The sequence below is a fragment of the Hirundo rustica genome, chromosome 18 (assembly GCF_015227805.2).
Source record: "Hirundo rustica isolate bHirRus1 chromosome 18, bHirRus1.pri.v3, whole genome shotgun sequence".
In the NCBI taxonomy this organism is placed as follows: Eukaryota; Metazoa; Chordata; class Aves; order Passeriformes; family Hirundinidae; genus Hirundo; species Hirundo rustica.
This window is the reverse complement of record NC_053467.1, coordinates 2,582,136-2,604,181: the sequence shown is the minus strand read 5'-3', so window position 1 is coordinate 2,604,181 and position 22,046 is coordinate 2,582,136. Positions and strand designations below refer to the sequence as shown.

The following is a 22,046-nucleotide window of genomic DNA, read 5'->3' as shown; positions in this document are numbered from 1 at the left end:
AAATCTAGCCTTAGGTGTGTCACTGTTTTACTTAAAGAAGAGTCATACTTCTAGCCACAAGCAAATTGTTGCTACCCTTAAAAAATGCAGCACTCAGCATCTTGAAACAAAGTGCATAATGTCCATTGTGAGCTGAATTACACAGCAAAAACAGCTGCCTGGATAAGGATACACACTCTTAGAGAAAAATAGTAAACACCTTCCAAAACTGTGCTGAGTGATTGCAGTCCTGAACTGCTGGCTTTGCTCAGTGCTGGGAATTGCACAAGGTTTGTCCTGCACTGTGTTCAGCTGTTGGAAGCACCTGGGACCCACTTAGGTACCAAAACACATCACCTGCATCCTGCCCTACATCCCCTCACCAGCAGTTACACATTAAAGCACAGCGGGATTTGCGGGGGATTCTTTTTTCCTTCTCTTGTATCGTTGTGTAACTGAAAGACATTGTGTTTTCTGTCGTCAAGAGACATAAGCATTTCACTTTGGACCAGTGAAAAATCGCTTTGAACTGCATGAAGTCAGATTTTTTTTTTTTTAGTAAAATTTCTGACAGTGCTTTAAAATAAATCCTTCTCTCCATATCTCTCCGTATTCACTGTCAGCTGATTCTTCCCTGTTTTTTAATGAATGTTCTCTTCAGCAATGAAATTGGCAGAATATTGAAGCTGCAAACTTAGATTGCTGTAGATCATAGATCAGCCCTTTTCCTTCCTGACCTTGCCACTCTTTTAGGAAAAACCAAAAAGAAAGAAAAAAGAGAACACTTACTGGAAATACATGCCCAAGAGTATTTCTAATAGCATTTGTTTTTTTTCCGTGTCATTTTTTTTTCCCAATCCATATTTCAACAAGATTTCACTTCCTCACATCTGCTTAATGGTTTGTTAAAGTCTAGTTAAACTGGTTTCTAAAACGTTGCCTCATCTATTCAAACTACGAGACCACAAAGAGAAAATTCTTGGCAATGTCGATGAAACTTCACTTTTTTTGCAGGACAGTGTTGCTCTTTCTTGAGATGCAGACACTGAAGTTGCTGTTCAAGCATATCATTATAAAAGCACTACTTGACTGAGCTTTGTTTCTCTCCCAGTCTCTACATGCAGCTTCCCTTTTTAAGCTTACCTATGAGGAAAGTGAAACAGAATTTAATGACTTGGAAATGTGGGTAATTTGATTCCTGCCCCCTTGGGTGTGGAAGTTGCTGTCTGTGAAGTGGCAGGTGCACAGTAAGGAGTTGAACTGTTTTGTTTAAAACCTAAACAAAAAATAAAGAGGAAAACATTCTTGCGCTCTGTAATACAATTAGAGTGATTAAATGGTTGCTGGCTATCTGAGCTGTGTGGAGCTGTGCAGGGTGCAGGTTCCTTTGGCTGTTGTGGCTGGTGTGGGGGATCAGGAGCTGGGATCTCTTGGGATCCTTTGGGATCTGTTGGGTTCTGTCTCCGTGCGGCAGAGCATGAGCACACGCTGTGGGTGCAGGGCACGAGGGCGGGCAGCTTGGCTTCCCTGGGGTGCTGCCTGGCTTTGGCAGGGGGGAGCAGGCAGGTGTGGCTCAGGATGGATGATGGAGCTTGCTCCAGGGCAGGATTGTCCTGCAGAACTGGGGAAATCTGAAGCATCGCTTTGAGCTATGTCCTGTACTGTGATGAAATATGGAGAATGGCTGTCTGCTGTTGTGTACCTGCAGAGGGGAGCTGGGTGCTGAAGGCACTTGGGTAAAGTGACCTCCTGCAGGAGTATCACAGATCCCTTCCTTTCCCTTTCCCAACCATTTTTCTCATTGCTCTTTTCCACACGTGTATTTCTTACCCTTTCACCATTTCACTTTGTATTTTTGGATTGGAATAACTCACTGAGCAGTGTAGGAGGGTGGGTGGCCAGCAGGACTGTGAGAGCTCTGTGTGAGCTGAGTTAGAGGGGCTGCAAAAGCAGGCAGAGTGGAAATGGGAATGGTCACAGCATTTCTGCTTCTCCTCAGACCTTCTCCTAGGTAAACAGAAGGAATTAAATCTGAGTCACTTGCAGTGTGGCTGGAGCAGGCCCTTGTGCTTGCTCCTTCCCCTGTGTGGCTCCTGCAGTGGTGTAACACAGCTCTGTGGGGTAAAGTGAACAGGGGAACTGCTCTGGTCTCAATAATTAAATCCCCCTGAGTTTAGATGGGTTTTCATCACCCAGTTCACTGTTTAACCCTCCCAGGTGAGCACTGGCATGACAGGAGAGGTGCAGAAGGAGCTGTTTGCAGCAGCAGTGCTCAACAGACCCGAGTCTGACTGCTCTCATCTCCTTTTCTTAATTTGGATTGTTCAAACCCACTTTGCTTATGGTGGTTATTGTGCCCTTCCCTTTCCTAGTGTACAGCAGGGAGGAGAGTTTGCTGTCCTGGTACCACTTCACCCTTTTTAGGGCTCAGGAAGGAAATTTTGCTTTTGTACCAAATAGGCAAGAGGTTTGAGAGTTTATTTTTCTCCTCCAGAGCTTCAAGGTGGCAAACTGGAGTTGATGTAGTAGTTTCCCAGGGGACAGCAGTAGGATCAGCCTCTTGCTGCTTGTGGCTAGTGGAGACTGGAAGTGCCTGCTGTGGGTGGTAAAGGGAATTCAGGTTTATTGCCTGGTACACCTGGTGCTTGTAAGGTGAGGACAGCTGGTGTTTGTGCTTATTTCTGTGTTCTGATGTCTCTCACCTGGCCTGCCTCTGCTCCCTGGTTTTTTTCCACCTTGTCAGGAGGGGATTGAGATCCACATGGGCTGGGGAGGGCCCACTCACATACTCTGAGTCCTGACTTTCCCTGAAGCCAGTAAGGTGAGTCCTTGGGGGAGCAGGGAAGGGATAAGGAGGAAAAGGAGAATCATTAGGTGACTGATAAAATTACAATTTACTTTTTAAGGTCTGTTTGTGTTTATTGTACACTTAACTGCTGTTGTGCATGCAGGCTCCATATCCCTCAAGGAGCAAGGAAAGGTGTTCCACAGGGATTGGAGGGTGTAAATGAGCCAGGAAAGGTGTTCTATAGGGACTGGAGGGTGCAAAGGAGCCAGGAAGGGTGTTCTATAGGGACTGGAGAGTGCAAAGGAGCCAGGAAAGGTGTTCCACAGGGACTGGAGGGTGCAAAGGAGAGAGGAAAGGTGTTCTGTAGGGACTGGAGAGTGCAAAGGAGAGAGGAAAGGTGTTCTATAGGGACTGGAGAGTGCAAAGGAGAGAGGAAAGGTGTTCCACAGGGACTGGAGGGTGCAAAGGAGCCAGGAAAGGTGTTCCACAGGGACTGGATGGTGCAAAGGAGAGAGGAGAGGTGTTCCACAGGGACTGGAGAGTGCAAAGGAGCCAGGAAAGGTGTTCCACGGGGACTGGAGAGTGCAAAGGAGCCAGGAAAGGTGTTCTATAGGGACTGGAGAGTGCAAAGGAGCCAGGAAAGGTGTTCTATAGGGACTGGAGAGTGCAAAGGAGAGAGGAAAGGTGTTCCACAGGGACTGGAGAGTGCAAAGGAGAGAGGAAAGGTGTTCCACAGGGACTGGAGGGTGCAAAGGAGCCAGGAAAGGTGTTCCACAGGGACTGGATGGTGCAAAGGAGAGAGGAGAGGTGTTCCACAGGGACTGGAGAGTGCAAAGGAGCCAGGAAAGGTGTTCTATAGGGACTGGAGAGTGCAAAGGAGCCAGGAAAGGTGTTCTATAGGGACTGGAGGGTGCAAAGGAGCCAGGAAAGGTGTTCTATAGGGACTGGAGAGTGCAAAGGAGAGAGGAAAGGTGTTCCACAGGGACTGGAGGGTGCAAAGGAGCCAGGAAAGGTGTTCTATAGGGACTGGAGGCTGCAAAGGAGAGAGGAAAGGTGTTCCACAGGGACTGGAGGGTGCAAAGGAGAGAGGAAAGGTGTTCCACAGGGACTGGAGGGTGCAAAGGAGAGAGGAGAGGTGTTCCACAGGGACTGGAGGGTGCAAAAGAGCCAGGAAAGGTTCTCCACAGGGACTGGAGGGTGCAAAGGAGAGAGGAAAGGTGTTCCACAGGGACTGGAGGGTGCAAAGGAGCCAGGAAAGGTTCTCCACAGGGACTGGAGGATGTAAAGCCATCCTCTGCTCCACCTGGCAGCAGGCAGGTGTGGTGCACTTGGGGCAAGTCAAGACATGATCCTTTGAGTAGCTTAAAAAAATATCCCACTTGGTTTGACATAAACAGTTTCTTTATGTTAGGAAATCCTGCTGCAGTATCACATAAACTCCCACGATGCAGCAGACAGGTGAAGACACCTTAGAGGTGTTTCCACCCTCTGCACTAAGCCCGGCCTTGCAGAGGATGTGCCTGCACTTCCAAGTGGGAATTAGCCTGAGAAGAGTATTTGTGGAGTTTGATAGAATTCTTCATTAAAAGCATTAAGGTGAAACAGTGATTGCAGCATGATTTCGGAATATAACAGGGCAGTGACAGAATTCCTGGGGTTTTTCTTTTGTTTCACACAGTGTTTGTTTGGAGCACTGAGTGACTTGGGTGCCCTCACAGACAAGATCTTGCTTTGCTGCCTTACACAGCTTTGTCTTAAGGTAACAGTAGAGTAAGAAACAATGGAGAAGTACACTGGGATTATAAGATGAGCTCTTGTTTGATGCAGTGAGGGCAGCACTCAGGAGTCTGAGCTTCTTGGAGTTTTTTGTGGCTGGGTTTTTTTCCTCTCTTCAGAAAATACCAATATTGGAATACTGCATAACTGACAAATTACTGTTCTAGCTTCTAGTCTGCGTGTCCAGAAATGTCAGGCAGAAATTTGCTTCTTTTTGGTTTCAAGGATCATTTTCCTGCCATTTCCATTAGTCTTGAAACTTCTCTAATTAAAACATACATGGGAGCTAGTCATATCATTAAAACTGTATACTTAAGTGTCTTAAAAATAATTTTTAAGTCTCTCAGTGTGCCAGAGAATTAACAAGTGTGGTATGAAGAGTGTGTATCTGACCCAGCAGTTTTTCAGCAGTGAGCCACATGTGCTGCTTCCTGATGGAATGCTTCCTGAGCATTTGCTCTCCCAGGCTCTGTTGTTTGCATGATCTCCTCTTCCCTCTTGTCTTTGTGGCAGAGAAGGGGTATTGCTCCTGCAGGTAGCAATAAGAAAGCACTAACTGTCTTTAGAGCGCTTTATTGGGGTTTGTTTTCATTTCATTCTGGCTTTCTGTCTCCTCTTTTCCCTAATGGAGATAAACTGAAATTACAGAGGCAGAGCTGACTGTGCATTTCAGAGAGTTGGAACAACACAGTATTCATCACTGTAGGGAACTGATAGCCACTACCCAGGGAAGTTTGATATTATCAGTGTAATTAATATCCTTATGCTGAAGCAAAGCTATCTTGAATTTACTTTTCAGCCAGTATTTATTTCCGGTTTTGCCTGGAGTCAATAAATCACGTAATGAAGAGTTTCAGGGTTTGAAAGGAATAATTTTCTGCTTAAATGATTCTCCTGAAGTGATGTTTATTTGTTGCTGGAGTTAATTGAATGCTGGAGGTGGATTTCTAAAGCTGCAGACTGCGTGTCCTGGGATATATTCTCTCTCTGTGTGTTGTGTAGCACATCTGTGAACAGCAGTGCTTTTGAGGCAGAAGAATTACCCCGTGCAGGGTCACCAGACTTCATGCATGAAGGAGCTGTTTTGTATAATCATCCTTCTGTCTCTGCAGGTCACCCTAAAAAACTGCTTTGTGGTTCATCTTGCAGGTTACTTTTTGCCAGGATTTGCATGTTGTTTGATTTTTGTGCCTTACAGGAGGGGACTGTTCTTGTGGAGCTAACTGCAGGTTTCCATTGCCTCACTTTGTGTCGTGTTTACACCTTACACAAGACTTGCTGTACATTTGGCTGTTGAGAAACTGTATTTCCAAGGTTTAATTTAAAATTGCACTGTCTTACATTAGACATGATTATGTCCAGGTTTTAAACCCCTGCTCCATTTAAAACAGAAAGCTTTTCTGTGCAGTAAAACGTGTTTTAAGATTTTTTGTGTTTAGAAATGTGTTTGTGTATTCCATCAATTCCTTTAATACAATGGGTGGCTGTTGAGCTGTGGGAAGTCCAGAGCAAACTAAGGAAACAAGAAAATACGAGGTTACTTCAACTCAGATTTTAGTTCAGGCTTGTATTTCTAAATAATAAGCTCCTTAGAGGACGTGCTGCCTGTTCTGCTTAGAAGGCTAAATGTTGAAATGATGGCATTGCACATTTCTTTTCATGTATTTGGTACTAATGCTCAATATGTTTTATTTCCTCAGTGCGTTGGTTATTGCTGCGGTGTTTGATCGTGATGTTAATTGCAGAAGAGCTGCTTCTGTAAGTTATCATGTTCCACCTTCCATGCCTCTGTTATTTTTTGTTTTCATTTAATAATTTGTAGACTTAACTACGTAGAACTAGAGCAGAGAAACAAAATATTATGTTGGGAGCAAAAAAAAGGCGTTTCTTTAAATCCTTAGAAGTTTCATCTGAATTTAGATGTCAAATTATATAATCCACAGATGCACTTCTTGATTTCTGGCCACAGTTAACAGTCTGCTGTACTGTTGTCGTGATGATCAAGATAAAGTATCTAAGAAAGAATTATTTAACATTTTTTTAGTCACAAGATCACAGACAAAAGGGTCCTACTTAAATACACAGATATTGAAAGTCTCCAAGCTGGGGAGTTTTGTGAGGTTACACTTTCCTGATTGTGCACCTTTAATCATGGTAAATTGAAAATTTCTAGAATAATCTCTCTCCTTCAAACATATTTTTAGTTGTTATATAAAACACTTTCCATAGGGAAATTTTTAAAAGAGTGGCCAATCCATTAGTCAGATGCTCTTAGGCAGTGAATAGAACTGACACCCAGGTATATTCTGTGGAAACTTTTTGTAGAAAATATTTATACTGTTGAGAGGACAGTTCTTAAGAGAAGAGAAATGATGGAGAATTACAGATTGCTCTAGTTACAGAATTTGAGAATAAAGAATGGACATCTTACCTATGAGAATTTAAGTGTGTTGTAGGTATTGAACTTATTCTCTTTTAAAAAAAAAATATTAATTGTATCTTTTAACAGATTAACCAAATTATCTTAAGCAAGTGTTAAAAACTTCACCATATAACTGTATGAACTCAAACCAGGACCAAAGAGTGAGTGTATGCCAAAGAACCGGATGCCAAAGAATAAATGTCACTGTGAATGTAATAATAAAAAGAGACAGTCTTTGCAATATGCATGTTACCAGGTCTGTCTGACTTTTCTGACTGAAATTTTGAAAGCTGATGTGTTTGTAACATCAGGAGGGTTTCTCAGGGATACCTGGACAGCATCCTTACTTTTTGTAGCCACACCTCTGCTGTTGAAGCTGCTGAATGAAGCTGCAGCCTAATTGCTGGGGAAGTGAGTCAGTGCTTGAGCAACCCCAGCACAGCTCCTGGGTCTGAAGGTGCTCAGAGGAGAGCAAGCCAAGGTGCTGCAGATGGCTGAGTAGTGCTAGAACCCTTCCCATACTGTACAACTAATGAATATCAGCAATGCTGCTTCCTCCAGCCTTCAAGTCCTGCAGTTTAGATACTGTAGAATTGGCTGTTCTTGGCTGATGCAAGTCCCTTTATTCAAATCAGTTCCTTAGAGGAGTTTCTGCAGAGAGCATTAGGGAGCACAGGTGAAAAGTGAATTGTTTGTGTGATTCCTAGGAGTTGTCCCCAGAATCAGGGTTTATGTAGACACCAAGGAGAAATCTTTATAACACAGTTGGCACTACAAGTGTGCGGTTCACCTTTGGTGGCTTGATTTAACTGACCTGTGTGACCATCTTTGTGTTTCTACATTTAAACTTGTAGTTTGACCATGACCTGTGTGCTAAACCAGCTTAGTGCAGCCTGAGTATCTGTATTCCTAATTACAAAATTACATTTCTCCTCCCTTTCCTCTTCTGCTGTAGCCCAGGCGCCTGAGCTGTCTGCAAGTCAGCTGCCTCCAGTCTCATTAATTTTTTCACAAGTACTTTTTAATTCAGAGCTGGTCAAAATTCAGAATAGCTGTTTGATAGACATTAATGAATTACTAAAGCCTTTTCTCTTATTTTAGAAAGGCAAAGAAATATTTTGGTTTTACCAGCCATTATTACAGTTTTGAAGAAAAATACCTGGGAGTGCTAAATATTTCCAATCATTACTACAGTTAAACACATATTTAAATAAACAACAGGTTTTACTAGATTTTCCATCTCTTACAATATGCAATATATTATAATGCAGAGCACCAATAAAATAAAATGGTGAATAGAGACATTTTGAACCCTGAGGTTAGAGAGAATAGAACAAGACTCTGCTTTTGAAGCTCCACAAGCATTCTGGGCTGGCTTGTGCAACTCTTTCATGAATAATCAGTATAAGGAATAATCAGATGAATAAGTGATGTTGAATTGCACTCTATTCAGCTCTGACATCTCAAAGAGATGCTGCTTTTTTTTTCCTCTTGTTTGCCTGATAGTGTTTAATGTACCTAGTTTTAAGCTAAATATCTTTAGACTGTTGTAATTTTTTTTTTTTTCAGTTTCTGTGGGAAAGAAGAGTGTTCAGGTTGCCAGACTAGTTGATCACCTTGGTTCTGATTTCACGGGATCTTTAATTTAGTATCTTTGTATCCATCTCAGAAGGGGATTTTGTACAAAAAAATGAAAGAATTACTCTCAAAAAATGCTTGAAGTATTTGGCTTCTCTTAGGAATTTGGCATCTTTTAGGAATTTCAGGACTTTATGGATTTTGTATCTTTTAGGCAGGCACTTGTCTTAGCAGCACATTTTTAGATGACATTGTAATGCAGTGGCTAAAGTATGAAATCCCTTGGATATGAGAATGTCATCCTCACTGAAATGTGCCTGTGCTGAGTAAAAAAGGGACTCAAGCAGCATAAAATACAGAATTATCTAAGTGGAGAAAGACCTTTAAGATCATCAAGCGCAACTGCTATGCCAGCAGTGCCCAGTCTACCAGTAACCCCATTAGACTGGGATTCTGGATACACCAGAGTTACCAGAAAATACCTTCTGCATCCCAAACATACCATTTTATATGGAATGGGCTAAAAGATTATCACCTAATGGCCTTGTTTTCACAAAGGGGGAGCTCAGAGCTGCACAAATAACTGGCTACAGGTGAATGAGATCTGATTGATCTCCAGAGGGTGCGGAACATAAAGCACAGCCTGTGCCCGCAGTAATGCATTGAGGGTAGCATAAAACAGGACCTAAAGCTGGAAGTAGAAAGGAATGAATGCTGCAGAGTGACAGGCACTGCTGTGCTGGCTTGGGAGCGAGGAGAGGAGGGGAAAAGACCCGTGTCAGCAGCTGGGCTGCAGCATCCAGCAAGGAGCAGCCCCGGGGCACCGCTGCAGCTCCAGGGCACCGCTGCAGCCCCGGTTCCTGCTGCATCCCGGGGGCACTGCTGGCAGGGGTGGCCTGCCAGCCTGTGCTCCGTGCCCTGTGCTGCCAGCAGCAGCTGGACCTGCCCGGGCAGGTGTGCAGGGGCTGCAGGCAGGAGCCTGAGCAGGCAGCAGCACCTCGGGAACGCTCCGGGAGGCTCCGGCTCCATCCCGGCTGGCGTCAGCCCTTGCTCCACCTGCACGGTGTGATCTTCATGGAGCCAGCTCAACCTGTTGCTGTCACAGGTGGATTACCACGAGGCTGCTGGGTTTGTGGAGGAAATACAGAAGCTCTGGCTGGCCAAATTCGTGGGGCGTTTCAGGAAACGTTAGGAGCTTCCCCCCTGTCCATTCAAAGTGTTGTCGATCACTGGAATGCCGCGTGTGCAGAGTGGCAGCTCTGTGGAGAAGTGTGATAATAACGATCTCCCCTCTCTTCAGAGTTCAAATTTACAGAAGCTTTTATTAGTGCTTAGGATTTTATGGCCTTTAAAGGGATAGAAGGGATTTTAGCGAGAGAGAGAAAATTCAAGTAGTGAATTAAGCAGGTTTTCCTTCGTATGCCATACAAAACAGACAGATAAACATTATGGTTGTTTTCATTGCATTTTGCAAGATTTTGAGTTTATTTAGTGCAAAATACAGGAGATAAACATGAATTGTGTCTTCAAATTTTCCAAGCCCAGTGTTTCATCGTGCTTTCAGACTCATACCCTGCAGATAAGTATTGCAGTCTCAATGGTTTTTGCCCAAAGTTTTCATCGACAGAGAATTAAACTTTGCCCACTCTTAGCAGATGATTTTGAAGTCAGATGAGAGTGAGTTGCCTCAGTTGCTGTTGTCTACAGGCACTGACTTTCCATCCCAGGGCCAAGCCTCGTGTCACTGCTCCCAAGCACTGGTGTGGGTGTGACGAGTTTAATAAACCTGCGTTCTCAAACTGCTGCCGTGCAACGTACGGCTCCAGGAGCAGCACGGCGGGGAGATGCACAAACAGAACTGCCCCGAGGGCTTGTTCTACTGACAAAGTTTACTTTATTTAAAACAGAAAAGCCATGGGTCATTTATATTGTTGTGTGTTTTTGAATTCATCATCTGGTGTTTATCAAAAAGCAAACCTGACTCGTTTTGGTGTGTTTGTTCTCTGTTCCTCAGGCTGCCTTCCAGGAGAATGTTGGGAGACAGGTATGGTGACTTCCCTGCATCTTCATTCATTTGTGCCTCAGAGGTTACTGTAAGCACAGAGTGCCTAAAATCAAAATTAGACACCGTGTCTTTGGAAAAATTGAGTGAAGGAATGTCGCAAAATAATTGGTTTCATTAGGTGCAGCGAGTTCTTGTGGGATATTTTTCTGAGGTGTGAGTTTTATTTTAGTATTCCAGTTTGGGAAGAAAATGAGCTTGCTGATAATTTTCAGTCCTCCAGAAAAGCAAAACCAGCATTTGAGCTGGTCGTTGTACACCCTGGAAACTACAGTGCTTTTAAAGCAGGAAAAATGCAGGGTTTTGGCTTGGTTTTTTTTTTTTTTAATTGTTTTGTTTCATTGATTTTTCTAGTTTTTACTAGAAGCAGAACAACTGTAGTGGGCTGTACAGTCATTGCTTGTAGTTGATGGTTCCACAGTAAACAAGGCTCAAGAATCTTCAACTCAATTTTTGGGCTTGCCTCTTGTACCATCTAGATATTTTGAGAAATCTGGTGCTTTTGGAGATACCCAAGTCCTTTGGCAAAAGGTATTGTGGTAGGTTCCTATGTAGCTTAGCAACATTTAAGTAGTTAAAATCCTCAAGACAACTTTGGTTTTCAAACTTGGAGGAGAAGCAAATAGGGTAAAGCCTTGGATTTACTGGTTTCTCACCAGGACTTAATAAAGCTGAATGCAGAACTAAGAAAGAGGGGGAGGAGTGGTTCAGTCAGTGTATTCCTGTGAGCAGAGCAGGGCATGTGAGCCTGGTTAAAGCAATTTTGTTATCAATAAGCTGCTCTTTAAAGGATCTTAGTTAAAATGCTGTCACCTGACATCATTCCTGAAAATCTCTGTGCTCTGAGCCAGAATATTATTCCTTTAGAAGTCTGGCTGTTAAACCGTCTGTTCATGTTCAGTGTGTGTTTCTAGACAGAAGTAAATTACTAGCAGAGAAAGGGTGCAAGAGGACAGGAAGAAGAGAGCAGGGATTTTTGGTGACCTGATCCAACTGGGTCTGTGATGAACAGGAGCCAGGGTGACTCTTCCTGGGTCTGCAGTTCCTGCCCTGGAGAAGTTCATCACACAGCAGCCCAGCCTGATTCCACTGCGTGAGGTGCTGAACAAAGTAAATGACACCTTAGCCTGGCTTAGCTCCAGGGGAGAGAGGGCTCCTGGGTGCTGCAGGGTTAGAAGAGCAAAAATTCTATTTTTTTTTTCTTTCTTAATCAGAGGAGTGCAGTCCATGTTAGTTTACAGCCAGAAAGGTTCCTTAGAGACTCTGCTTTGACCCACAATTCAAATGCGTCATCACATGATGATGATTTCAGCCTCTGTGTTGGCACATCGGCAGTGAAACAGTGAGTTTTCATGGCATTGAGGAACTGTCAGGCTCCAGCTGGTTCCTGCAGAAGGTCAGAAGTTTTACTTGCTGAACCATTCCTTGGTGCTTAGGAAAATGGTTGCTAAATGTGTAGATCCACCCTCTGGAGTTCACAGTGTGTTGAAAGAGACACCCTTTCTCTGAACTGGGAGCTGAAATATATTCTTCACCTGAGGTGGAGATACTAAATAGCTGGAGAAAAAGTCACCTTGCCCTCACTTGTTCCCTAGGTCCTCCCTCCTTCAGCTTTGGGATTCCATGGCCCAAATCCAGAGTTTGCTGATGGCCACAGAAGAAGCCATTGTAAAAGTGCCACTTACGCTGTGTGTAAATGGAAGCTTTGAGAAATCTAAAGGCTTTTTTTTGAGCATAAATCTTGAGAAATGCACATACTTCTAATAATACCAACTTCTGTATTGGAGCAGTTTGAACTGTTCTGAGGGAGCAGGAGCTGTTGGCTGTTCCTGTAAAGCCTGACTCTCCCACTGGCCGTGACCTCAGCGTTCCTGAAGTCAGGAGTGATGCTGTCTGACCAACAGGCTTGGTGGCACCGTGCCCTCTGTGAGATGGCATCAAACTGGCACGCTCACAGCTGGGGAACAAATAGCAAGCTGGCAGCTGGAATTCAAATAGTTTGGCTGAGATTTTCCTTAGGTAGTGTGCGTTTTTATATCTTCCATTCTATGTCTCGCTTGTTGGCCTTACATCATACTGAGGTGTTTCTCATGTACCTTTTTGTTCCTCATCAAGGTTTCATGAGGCTTTTGGACAGAGCATTCATTCTGCCTTTGAGTTACCCAGACTTGCAGGCTTGGATAAGCCATAAATGCTCTGTCTCTCCTTGGTCCAGTCAGATTTCAGGCCTTGTTTTTTGGGATTCTGCTTCCCAGAGCAAGACCTTGGCAGCAGCTGGCAGCTCCCACTGCTTCCAGGATAAACTGCTGCAGTGATTCAGGCTCAGATGGAGAGATACGTCCCACTAGTTTTGCATGGCTGGATCCTAATGTGGAAGGGATGAGTGAGCTGTAAACAAGCCTGCCTCACATCCCAAACCTGTACTTCCAGGGAGCCTCATTGTTTTAATACCCTCTGAGTGTCCCTTTTGGAAGTGAGTGGAGCCAGTCTCAGCTGGCTCGTTTCCATTTGTTCTTCGTCGTGTGCTGCCTCTGCTGATGTTCTGTTAAACCGGCCAGAGCTAAGAAAATTCAGATTATCTGAATTGTATTGCTTGCATACAGAAATGCAGATTTCTAAGTCGAAATCTCATACTTAGGAGGACAATCTATCTTCTATGAACGGTCTGGTTTGAGAAGTGGTGGCAGAAGGGGGATCCTTCAGTAGGATTCAGTGTTTCAGGCTTTGCTGGGAACCAATGTACTTTTTAAAAACAAACCAACCCATTTTTTAGTTCATTAAGGAGTCATAAAATACAAGTGTAAGTAGAAACTCCTGTGTATTCTACATGTGGTGCACCTCTTGGTGCCTAAATCTCTCATTTTATATTTCATTAAATTCACCTCGTGCCTTCACATAAACTGAAAACATGTTTATGTTTATCTAAATCCTTCTAGAGGAATCATCTTTTGGGTACATACATAGTCATGCATTAACCAAATATATATTTTGGTATGACTGGGAGGTGTGAAGGGAGCTGTTGCATAGGTTACTGCCTGCTGCCATTTGCTTGGGCTGTTTCTCGTTGACTCACAAGCAGCGTGAGGTATTTTGCTGTTTATACATTCAGTGTCCTTTATACAGGTGATTTTACTATAAATTAAACTGTATTTTTTCAGTGCTTAGGAGAGTAGCAGGAGATGTTTTCAGCCATGTTGCCTGTTTGGGATGTATTATGCATCTTAAAATAATATTTTGTTTGTAGGGCACTTTCCCCCATGGCATCGACATTCTCACTGCAGCCGATTATTTTGCTGTTGGTAACAGAGTTAACTGTTACTTGACTATAAGGTAAGTTTCCAATCATCAGTTCTCCTAAATATTGAGGGACCTCTTGTACCTAATGAAATACCTGTCTGATTGCCTCACCTTGCTGAACATTGTTTAAAACTGATGGTTTTAAGTAAATCAAAATTGTGGTTTTGTTTTTGCACCGAACTGATTATCACACGTGAGGCAGACTGAAATCCTTGACTACGAGGAGGAAGCAGCCAGGAGGTGTCACAAAACTGTCGAAGCTGCTAAGGCTGGACAAGATGAGGAGGTCTGGGGAGTTGTAGTCAAGGGAGAGGCCGTTTTGATGGCAGACAGACTCTGACGTGGGTGAAAAAATCAAGTCATACCCATTTTATAAAAGCAGTTTACCCGAGTTGTTGAATTTGTGGTCTGTGCATAGACCTTTAACTCGAGTGCTTGTGTTAGCTCAGTGGAAAGCTGGCCACAGTGTGCAGTGATGTATTGTCATGGCTTAGCACAGCTTGGGTTTTAGTTAAAGAGGAAACAGACTGATTCTCATTCTTCTTTTAGCGTGTGTTCATAAATGTATCTTTATGCCCTTTAAGTTTGCTTTGCTTTTCTCCTAATCCTCTCTCACAGCAGGGAAAAAGAGTGGGTGATTCTGGGAAATGAAATTGGTGAACGTGAAACCATTTCATGATTCAAAGGGCAAACTGATTTCTGCAGTACTGTCTGCAAAGAGCAGATGGGAGATACCCAGACCGGGGTGGTGTGGTTACAAACCAGGGGCTTGTCCTGCAATGGAGTCAGCTCTGGAAGCACAGAGGTGCTGAAACCAGGGGAGTTTGGAGCCAAACTGGATGGCCAGAAGGAACAGAATGTTGCATTTCCTCACGAGAAAATGACGAAGAGCGAGGGCTGGTTCTGGCTTGAGTTGTCTCAGACAGAGTCTGGCCTCGAGTCCAGGCTGTGTGAGAGCCAGGGTGGGGAGAGCAGCACAGCAGCACCCACGGAGTGATTCAGCCCGTTGGAGACAGGAAATTGCCCCGTGGGGCTGCTCAGGAGCCCAGCAGGTCAGGAAGGCTGGAGCAGATGATGTCCTTGGGGAACAGAAACAGCAGACAGCTGCATGATGGTTCATGCTCCACTGCCAACTTTGTGACTTCTACTGAGAGTTTTTTAAGAGAATCCATACTGGAACCCCCTGTCTTCACCCTGACTATTTTTTTTTTTTTCAATTGATCTGTCCACCTCTGTATTGCCCTTTTTGTGCAGAATCATCTCAGTCTGTTCAGACCTTCGCCTTGTACCAACTGTCAGCCCTTCTGGGGTCCCCACCCTCCTCCCACAGCCTTCCCAGAGCTCCCACCCACGGGAGATGGGGAAATGCAGGAGCTTGGTATTTCCATGCTGCTCGAGAGCCATGTGTACGGCATCCACGTGACTTCTGAAACTCCGGGGTTTTGTACTAATACAAACTTGAAAACATTCACGAGTGACAAAGCAAGTTTTATTTTCTGTCCTCTGTAATTCTGGCCTGGAGACTGATTACGTTCTTTTGACTTTTCAAGAGATGAATTGGTATGGTTTTTTTTAAACTTCTTTCACTGTGATTTCCAGAGTTTTTGTACAAGTGCCACTTACCTAAGTGAAAATATTTTGATGGTTGATTTCTTTCTTTAAACTGTTCAGCAGGAGGAATAAATTTATAAATCTTTTTATAAATAGCCTTTTGCATTTAGAAGTTTGGTTCTCTGAAACCATGTTCAGTGCCATTAATTAAACGATTTTTTTGTCAAATATTTGCCATTTCATTCATTCATTCTATTACTTTCAGAAAATGACACTGCTCTTCAAGCAGGCTGTCATTATTCGGGTCAATACTTCAGTTACTTTGTTATTTCCTTATTTTTTCCCTGAGTAACATTAAAGGAAAAAGCAGCCAGGTATATATTTGGCTGCTCAGAAAATATGTACCACGATAACGTTCATTAGTAAAAACTCACAAAAAAACCCAGCTCTACAGCTGAATTTGGTTCTTAAATGATGATAATATTCCAGTGAAAGGGCAGTAGGATGGGAGCACGTGGCAGTATTTGGTTTTTCTCTTTCTTTGCTTCTGATTGCACCCAGGTATATTAATGGAACATCATTACAGCTGCAAAGTCAATCAATCAATAGATAGGAAAAGGTGAAACTGAGGTAATCCATGAGTCCCTTTGTGCCCTTCTGACACAAACGCGTCCTGCTGATTGTTGGGCTTCCCAAGGTGATCTAACACTCATCAGATGTACTGAAAAAACATTTCACTTCACTTGTGTTGACCTTGGCTTTCCATAGTTGATGCTCCTGAAGATTGGAAGGCGAGTGTGGCTGTGAGTTAGGTAATGCAGGCTCCTTAGGTAATTGTAATTAGTGCTGGTGTTCCTTCATCTCACCCCTGAACTCTGCAGCTTTCGCAGCTCTTGTCACAATTAACTCTTTGCATAGGTTGGATTTTTAAAAAGGACAAATTGAGAATCCCTTTTCCATTTTAGGCTGTTGTATCTCTGAGGATGTAACACATTTCTGCTACTTATTTTTCCTCTTTCTTGTAACTGATATCATTGATGTGTTTCTCCGGTCTGAAATAATTATTCAAGTTAATATGCACATCTGGATTTTCTGGACTGTAACAATGGAATTGAGTGTCAAGCTTGTTGTATGTAGAGGAGGTTTTAGAAACAATTTGAAAGTTTTACAGAAATGATTTTAAGTTTTTTTTTAATAATTCAGGATTTTTCTCATCCTGTCATTCAGCTGCATCTTATTTAGGAGAAGGCACATTTCAGTAATTTTTTGGTTGGCTTTAAAACCTTTTCTTTTTTGAAACCTTTAAAACAGGCTGTGCCAAAAAGCACACAGTTATTGGTTCTGTCTCTGAAGTATATTTCTAACCTATATCTGGGTGTTTTTTTTTCTTTTTCAGTGTGTATATTGCTGGCTTTCCTGAGTATACACAGCCCATGATTGATCATTTAGTTAACATGAAGATTAACCACTGGGATAGGTAAGTTCATGAAATCTAATTATTAATATCCAGGAATTGACTGTTCTGCATATTGCGCTTTTGTAGATGATTTTTGTGAATTTTACACCTGGGTTTGCAGCAGCATTTGACTGAAGGAAACTGGGCAAGCAGAAGGTGCTATCATCTGCACCTCCCAAGGAAATTGTCACTTAAACAGATTTACGAATTTTGTCTTTTGGCCATGACCTCAATCTGTTAATAGATTAATAAAACCCTTTTATATGGTGTATAGTGTATGTGAGGGGTAAACACTGTCACCGTGCAATTATCCTAATTAAAGCAGATTTCATGCATAGAGATGGTGCTTACTCACATTCAGTGTTCACAAAGGTTGAAATGTGTGCGTATCACACCAGTGAGATTCTATCAGTGCTGATCATAGCTTGCATCATGAGAAATAATCAGTTCACTGCTGTGTCCCTGGCAGTGCACAGAACGAGCCCTCAGGTTCCACCAGCCCCACTGGTGTTTTCCCTCTTCTGAGCTCTTCTCACTTCACTGCAAGCTGGCTGCATGAGTGCTCTTTGCTTTTGTTGGCTTTTTTACAAGGGGGAAGCATAGGATGGACAGAGAGCACTGTAATTCTGAATATTTGCCCGGGGTTTGGTTGGGGGCAGGAGTCCCTTTCTCCCATTATTTTTTTAACACGTTGCTTCTGGTGAATTGCTGACCCTCAGAAATGCTTTCTTACAGTGTTATTCGAGAACTTGCAACCAAAGCTCTGCATAACATCACTCCCCAGGCCCCTGAGTACATGGCAAACGTGGGTAGGTACCAGCTGAGCTCGGGCAGGACAAACCTACAAAGATCTAATCAATCTACTGAATAAAAATTAAGATTTCCCCTACTGAATAAAAATTAAGATTTCCCCTGCCACTTAATACAGTGTAGTGACCCTGATGGCTTTACCTGTTTTCAGTTTACATACAAAAACGTATGAATTACTGTCAGCTCGGTTTTTATCTGGGGTGTGGGCCTTGGATACCTGGCTGCCCTGGGCTCTGCTGCTTCTGAGGTGAAGAAATGGGTGCAGTTGTGTGGGAACAGCTCCAGCAGCTACCCCTCAAATTCCCAGCTCCTGCTGAGGAGCCTTTGATGTTGTAAAGAGTGGGGGATCTGTTTTGTCTTGTCCAGCCTGACACCTGCAGAAGAATTCCTTTCTTGGCTGTGTGTGTAATCAGATGTTTCCTAGCATGAGCCCAGGGTCCTTTGCCGAGCCCATTGCAGATCCTGAGGCTGTCCCGGCAGATTTTTCATGTGCCTGGGGGCACAACCCCAGAGAAGCTGCAGTGGCAGGCCTTGCCTGGGCTCCTGTCGTGGTCCAGGAAGGTGGCACTTAACATGGAAATAAAATTCCATTAAAATTCCGTGGCAGTGCAAGCCCCACTTCCCTGACTGCTCAGCCCAGCTCTGTGTGGTTGGTCAGAATTCACTTCATTAAAACTTGTTTTTCACTTGATTTTAACACTGCTTTTCCAGTGTTCTTCTGGGCAGGCAGAATTACATTTAAAACTGTGATCTGTCAATATGCTTTGTGTAAAAAAAAAAAAAATGAAAATTATTTAATCTCTTTCAGTTCTGCCAAGACTTCTGCCTTTATCAGTGGGCTCAGATCTGCACACACGCCATGGGGCAATCCTTGCCTGTGCTGAGATCACCCATGCTCTGTGTAAACTGGCACAAGAGAATAATAGGTATTAATGCAAGATTATCTAGACTATAAATTTTCCTTTCATGTCTGGTCTATTAAAAGCTTCCTGAGTATAATTATGGAAATCTCCATCTCACTGAACTGAGTTTCCATTGAATTTTTGTTTGCTTTTAAGTGTGATACTGAGCCTTCACGTTTGATTCAGTGATTTAAGACTTCAATCTTAAATTCATAATCAGGAAAGAGGGACATTTGTCTCCTTATTTGGAGAATTGAACATGATCAGTTAAATACAGATTAATTCCTCTTTCCCTCTAAATGTGCTGTCTTCCTCGGTATGGACAGTCTTTTGTCTTCAGGGTTGGAGAAAAACCTCCCCAATTGAGTTAGCTTGATTTAAGGCTGATAAATGCTGGTCCAGGTATATATAAAAGAATATCTGTATATTTACACACACATTTGCCAGCAGTGTCCATCAAAAGAATTAGTGTTCGAGTGCAAGAAAAACAGACAGATCATTTTTAGCAGCAGGAAGTACTTGGAACAGATGGAAAAATCACAGAAGTGTTGGAGTCTAAAAATACAACTGAGCAGAGAAGGGTTATCAGTGTATTGGCAATTATAATGTTAGTAGGAAGTGACACTGATTTTTTTTTTTTTTTTTTAATGAGCCTTTTGGAATTTGTTTTCTGTAGGATAAGGAAAGAATTTCTGTTGTTATGTTTACTGAACTATTTAAAAATATTGAATATTTCTGTGGAGCATAATTTGAAAATCAAGTGATTCATTTTCTGTTTGAAAGTACAATGATGTTATGGAAAAAAATTATTTACACCATGATGAGGAGATCTGTATTAAAAATTTTATATACTTTTACAGATCTGTAACATACTACTTCAGTGAAAAATCATTGGAGGGACTCAAGCAAATTCACCAAGAGGTTTGTAGCCAGCATAAATCTATTTTTAAAATCTGCAATAAATCTGGAATGCTGCATGATTTTTAACAAAGATTTATTAATATGTGTTGCCTTTTTTCCCCCCCAGCTCTGCAGTCGTCAGTTGTACAGGTAAGAAAAAAAAAAGATGCAAACCCATCATTTTTCATCTTGGAAAAATGTCAGTTAAAAGGGATGAAACAAGGATCTGGGAAGGAGGGGGTTGTACAAATAGGGGCATCCTTCCAGTTCCTTCCAATTCCTTCCTTCCTCCCTCCCATTCCTGAGTTCCACAATTCCTTTCTTCATCCTGTGTGACAAGCAGGACCAGGAGCGTTGCAAAAGGTTCAGGGCAATTTTTCAACTCTTGCGACAAAGAAAATGTAAATGAGTTTTCACTGAGTTGTTTTTCATTTCCTATTTGTTGGAGCTTCCAGGAAGTTAAGGGATATTGCTTAAGGAACTGTTAAGTAAATGTGAATTAAAATTGGTGTGTGACTTCAGAGTTGGCTTCTAAATTTGAGGAAATCAAATCATGATGATTTGTATTCCCTAATAACTGTATATGCAAGTGAAGGTTTTTCCTCCTCTAACTGACAACATTTTTGGGTCATTTTTACTTCACTTCTTCACACGTGCCTTACCTGAAAACGGTGACCATGAATTAGTTTGGGGTTTTTTTATGTAATTATTAATTACAGGTTAAAGAATTTTTATGCAAGTTTTTTTTTTTCAAGCACAAAACTTTCTGAAGAAATGATAAAATTTACTTCTTGAGGGCTCATGCAGAGAAATGTGACACTTCCAGCCCTGAGTGAGCTTGGGCTGGTGGATGGGCTTAGTGCTGATACTGTATATTCATGTCTTTGTGGGTGGCTCTCTTGGCTTCCATAAATTCTTTAATGTCAGGGTGGAGCTTGGGTGTAATTTGTTTTTGTCGTAATGTGCACTTCTTGCACTTAATGGTATTTATAAGATGCCTACAGAAATGTTTTTGTTCTAGATAAGAGCTCTAATTCAACTCCAAGTGAGATTGGTTCACTGCTGTTTGCTCTCATACTTTAGCTGAGACAGAGATTTCTGCCCTAATCCATATTGTAAAATATCAGTACGCATAAAATATTTGAAAATGGGACAAGAAAAATAAACTAGGTTATAAAAACAAACCAACAATTGGAGTGTTGCTGGGCAAGCATTTAGTGAAACAAGCCAAACTCGTTTCATGATGAGTAATTATTGCACATTATATTCCAAAGATTTCCATTTGAGAAATTGCTACCGGGAATTTTCAGTGTTAACAACATCTTGGAGGAATGTTGTAAACCTGTGTTTTTTATTTGTGTTTCAAGATTTTAAACTGTATTAACAAAGAGCATCTGGCCACATGTCCCAACTGTTTATTAGATATTTTGTTTTCACTTCTGGCCACCAAACAGCCTTGTCAGGGACTGAAGGGATTTTAATGCATTGATCAAGCTGTTCCCAGGAATTTTTTGCCCTCTGACAAAGGGAAAAGGAAGTAAAGTGTAGAAACGCTGGAATTTGGGGTTTTTCAGTATTTTTTTACAAAGTTGCAATTTATAAATTTTAAGCTGGTAGATGGGTCATGAGTTTCTTCATTCTGTTGAATCCATAAAGACCTCGAGTCGAACAAGAGAAAGCCAAAGTGCTGAAATGGAGACATGCATAGAGCTGCTCTACCATCTCTGTTTAGCCATTCTTGCACCATCTTTAGCCTGATTTTGAAAAATGGCCATAAATTATCCTTTACACAGTCCTGTTTTGAGTTGTACCGCAGTCAGCCTCAGTTTTGAATATGCTTGAAATGTTCAATTTTATTTATGCTAACTGTAGAAAATCCCATCTTCTACCGTATTACCATTAAAAAAAAAAAAAAAGGTATTTTTCTGTCCTCCTGCAGAAGTCCTTTCTGGGTTTATCCATAGTACAAAGGAGCCTGCAAGCCCAGGCACATCAGTGTGTACTTCCTTCCATCAGCCTTGATCCTGACACATCTGATGCACTGGTTTGTCTGGAGGAGCTGGTTGGTTCGAGCATTTGCATGTGCACTTCCAGCTGTGGGTTGTGCACCAGTTTCTGGGTTTCTGTGTGGGGGTGACACCAAGGAATATGCAAACCATGCCCTATAGAGCATCTGCCTCCTGTGCCTGTTTTGGGGTTGTACGGGTTAGGAAGTTACAAAACTTGTGCTGTATTTTATTTGTTTTAAATGGCACTTTTATATAAAAACCTAATGGAAACTTGTGGCATTTGTTGCCTTCAGCTGTGTTACCTGAGTTAGGAGTTACCTGAGTTCTGCTTCCACAGCATGGGTTGTAGCTGTTTTGTTGGTTTTTTTGGTTTTTTTTTTTTGTAGCAGATCTGTTTTAGTTGAGCATCTGAGACCTTGGACTCATTCTCAACACTCCCTCTCCCAAGTAACAAGTGATAGGAAAGAGGAAATGGCCTTAAGTTGCACCAGGGAAGGTTTAAATTGATGTTGGAAA

General features: G+C 42.4%; 1 protein-coding gene across 3 annotated transcripts in view; it reads left to right on the top strand.

Moving 5' to 3' along the window:
• TBCD (tubulin folding cofactor D) overlaps positions 1-22,046 on the top strand; it is a 113,969-nt gene that overhangs the window by 50,960 nt on the left and 40,963 nt on the right. For 2 of the 3 annotated variants that reach the window (XM_040081437.2, XM_058422891.1), the window contains exons 16-23: positions 6,244-6,301; positions 10,558-10,587; positions 13,850-13,935; positions 16,850-16,930; positions 17,645-17,718; positions 18,528-18,645; positions 19,482-19,542; positions 19,649-19,671. In XM_040081437.2, the coding sequence (XP_039937371.1) occupies positions 6,244-6,301; positions 10,558-10,587; positions 13,850-13,935; positions 16,850-16,930; positions 17,645-17,718; positions 18,528-18,645; positions 19,482-19,542; positions 19,649-19,671 (531 nt within the window). The remainder of the gene's footprint in view (positions 1-6,243; positions 6,302-10,557; positions 10,588-13,849; positions 13,936-16,849; positions 16,931-17,644; positions 17,719-18,527; positions 18,646-19,481; positions 19,543-19,648; positions 19,672-22,046) is intronic. The other variant, XM_040081436.2, reaches the window with a different exon arrangement.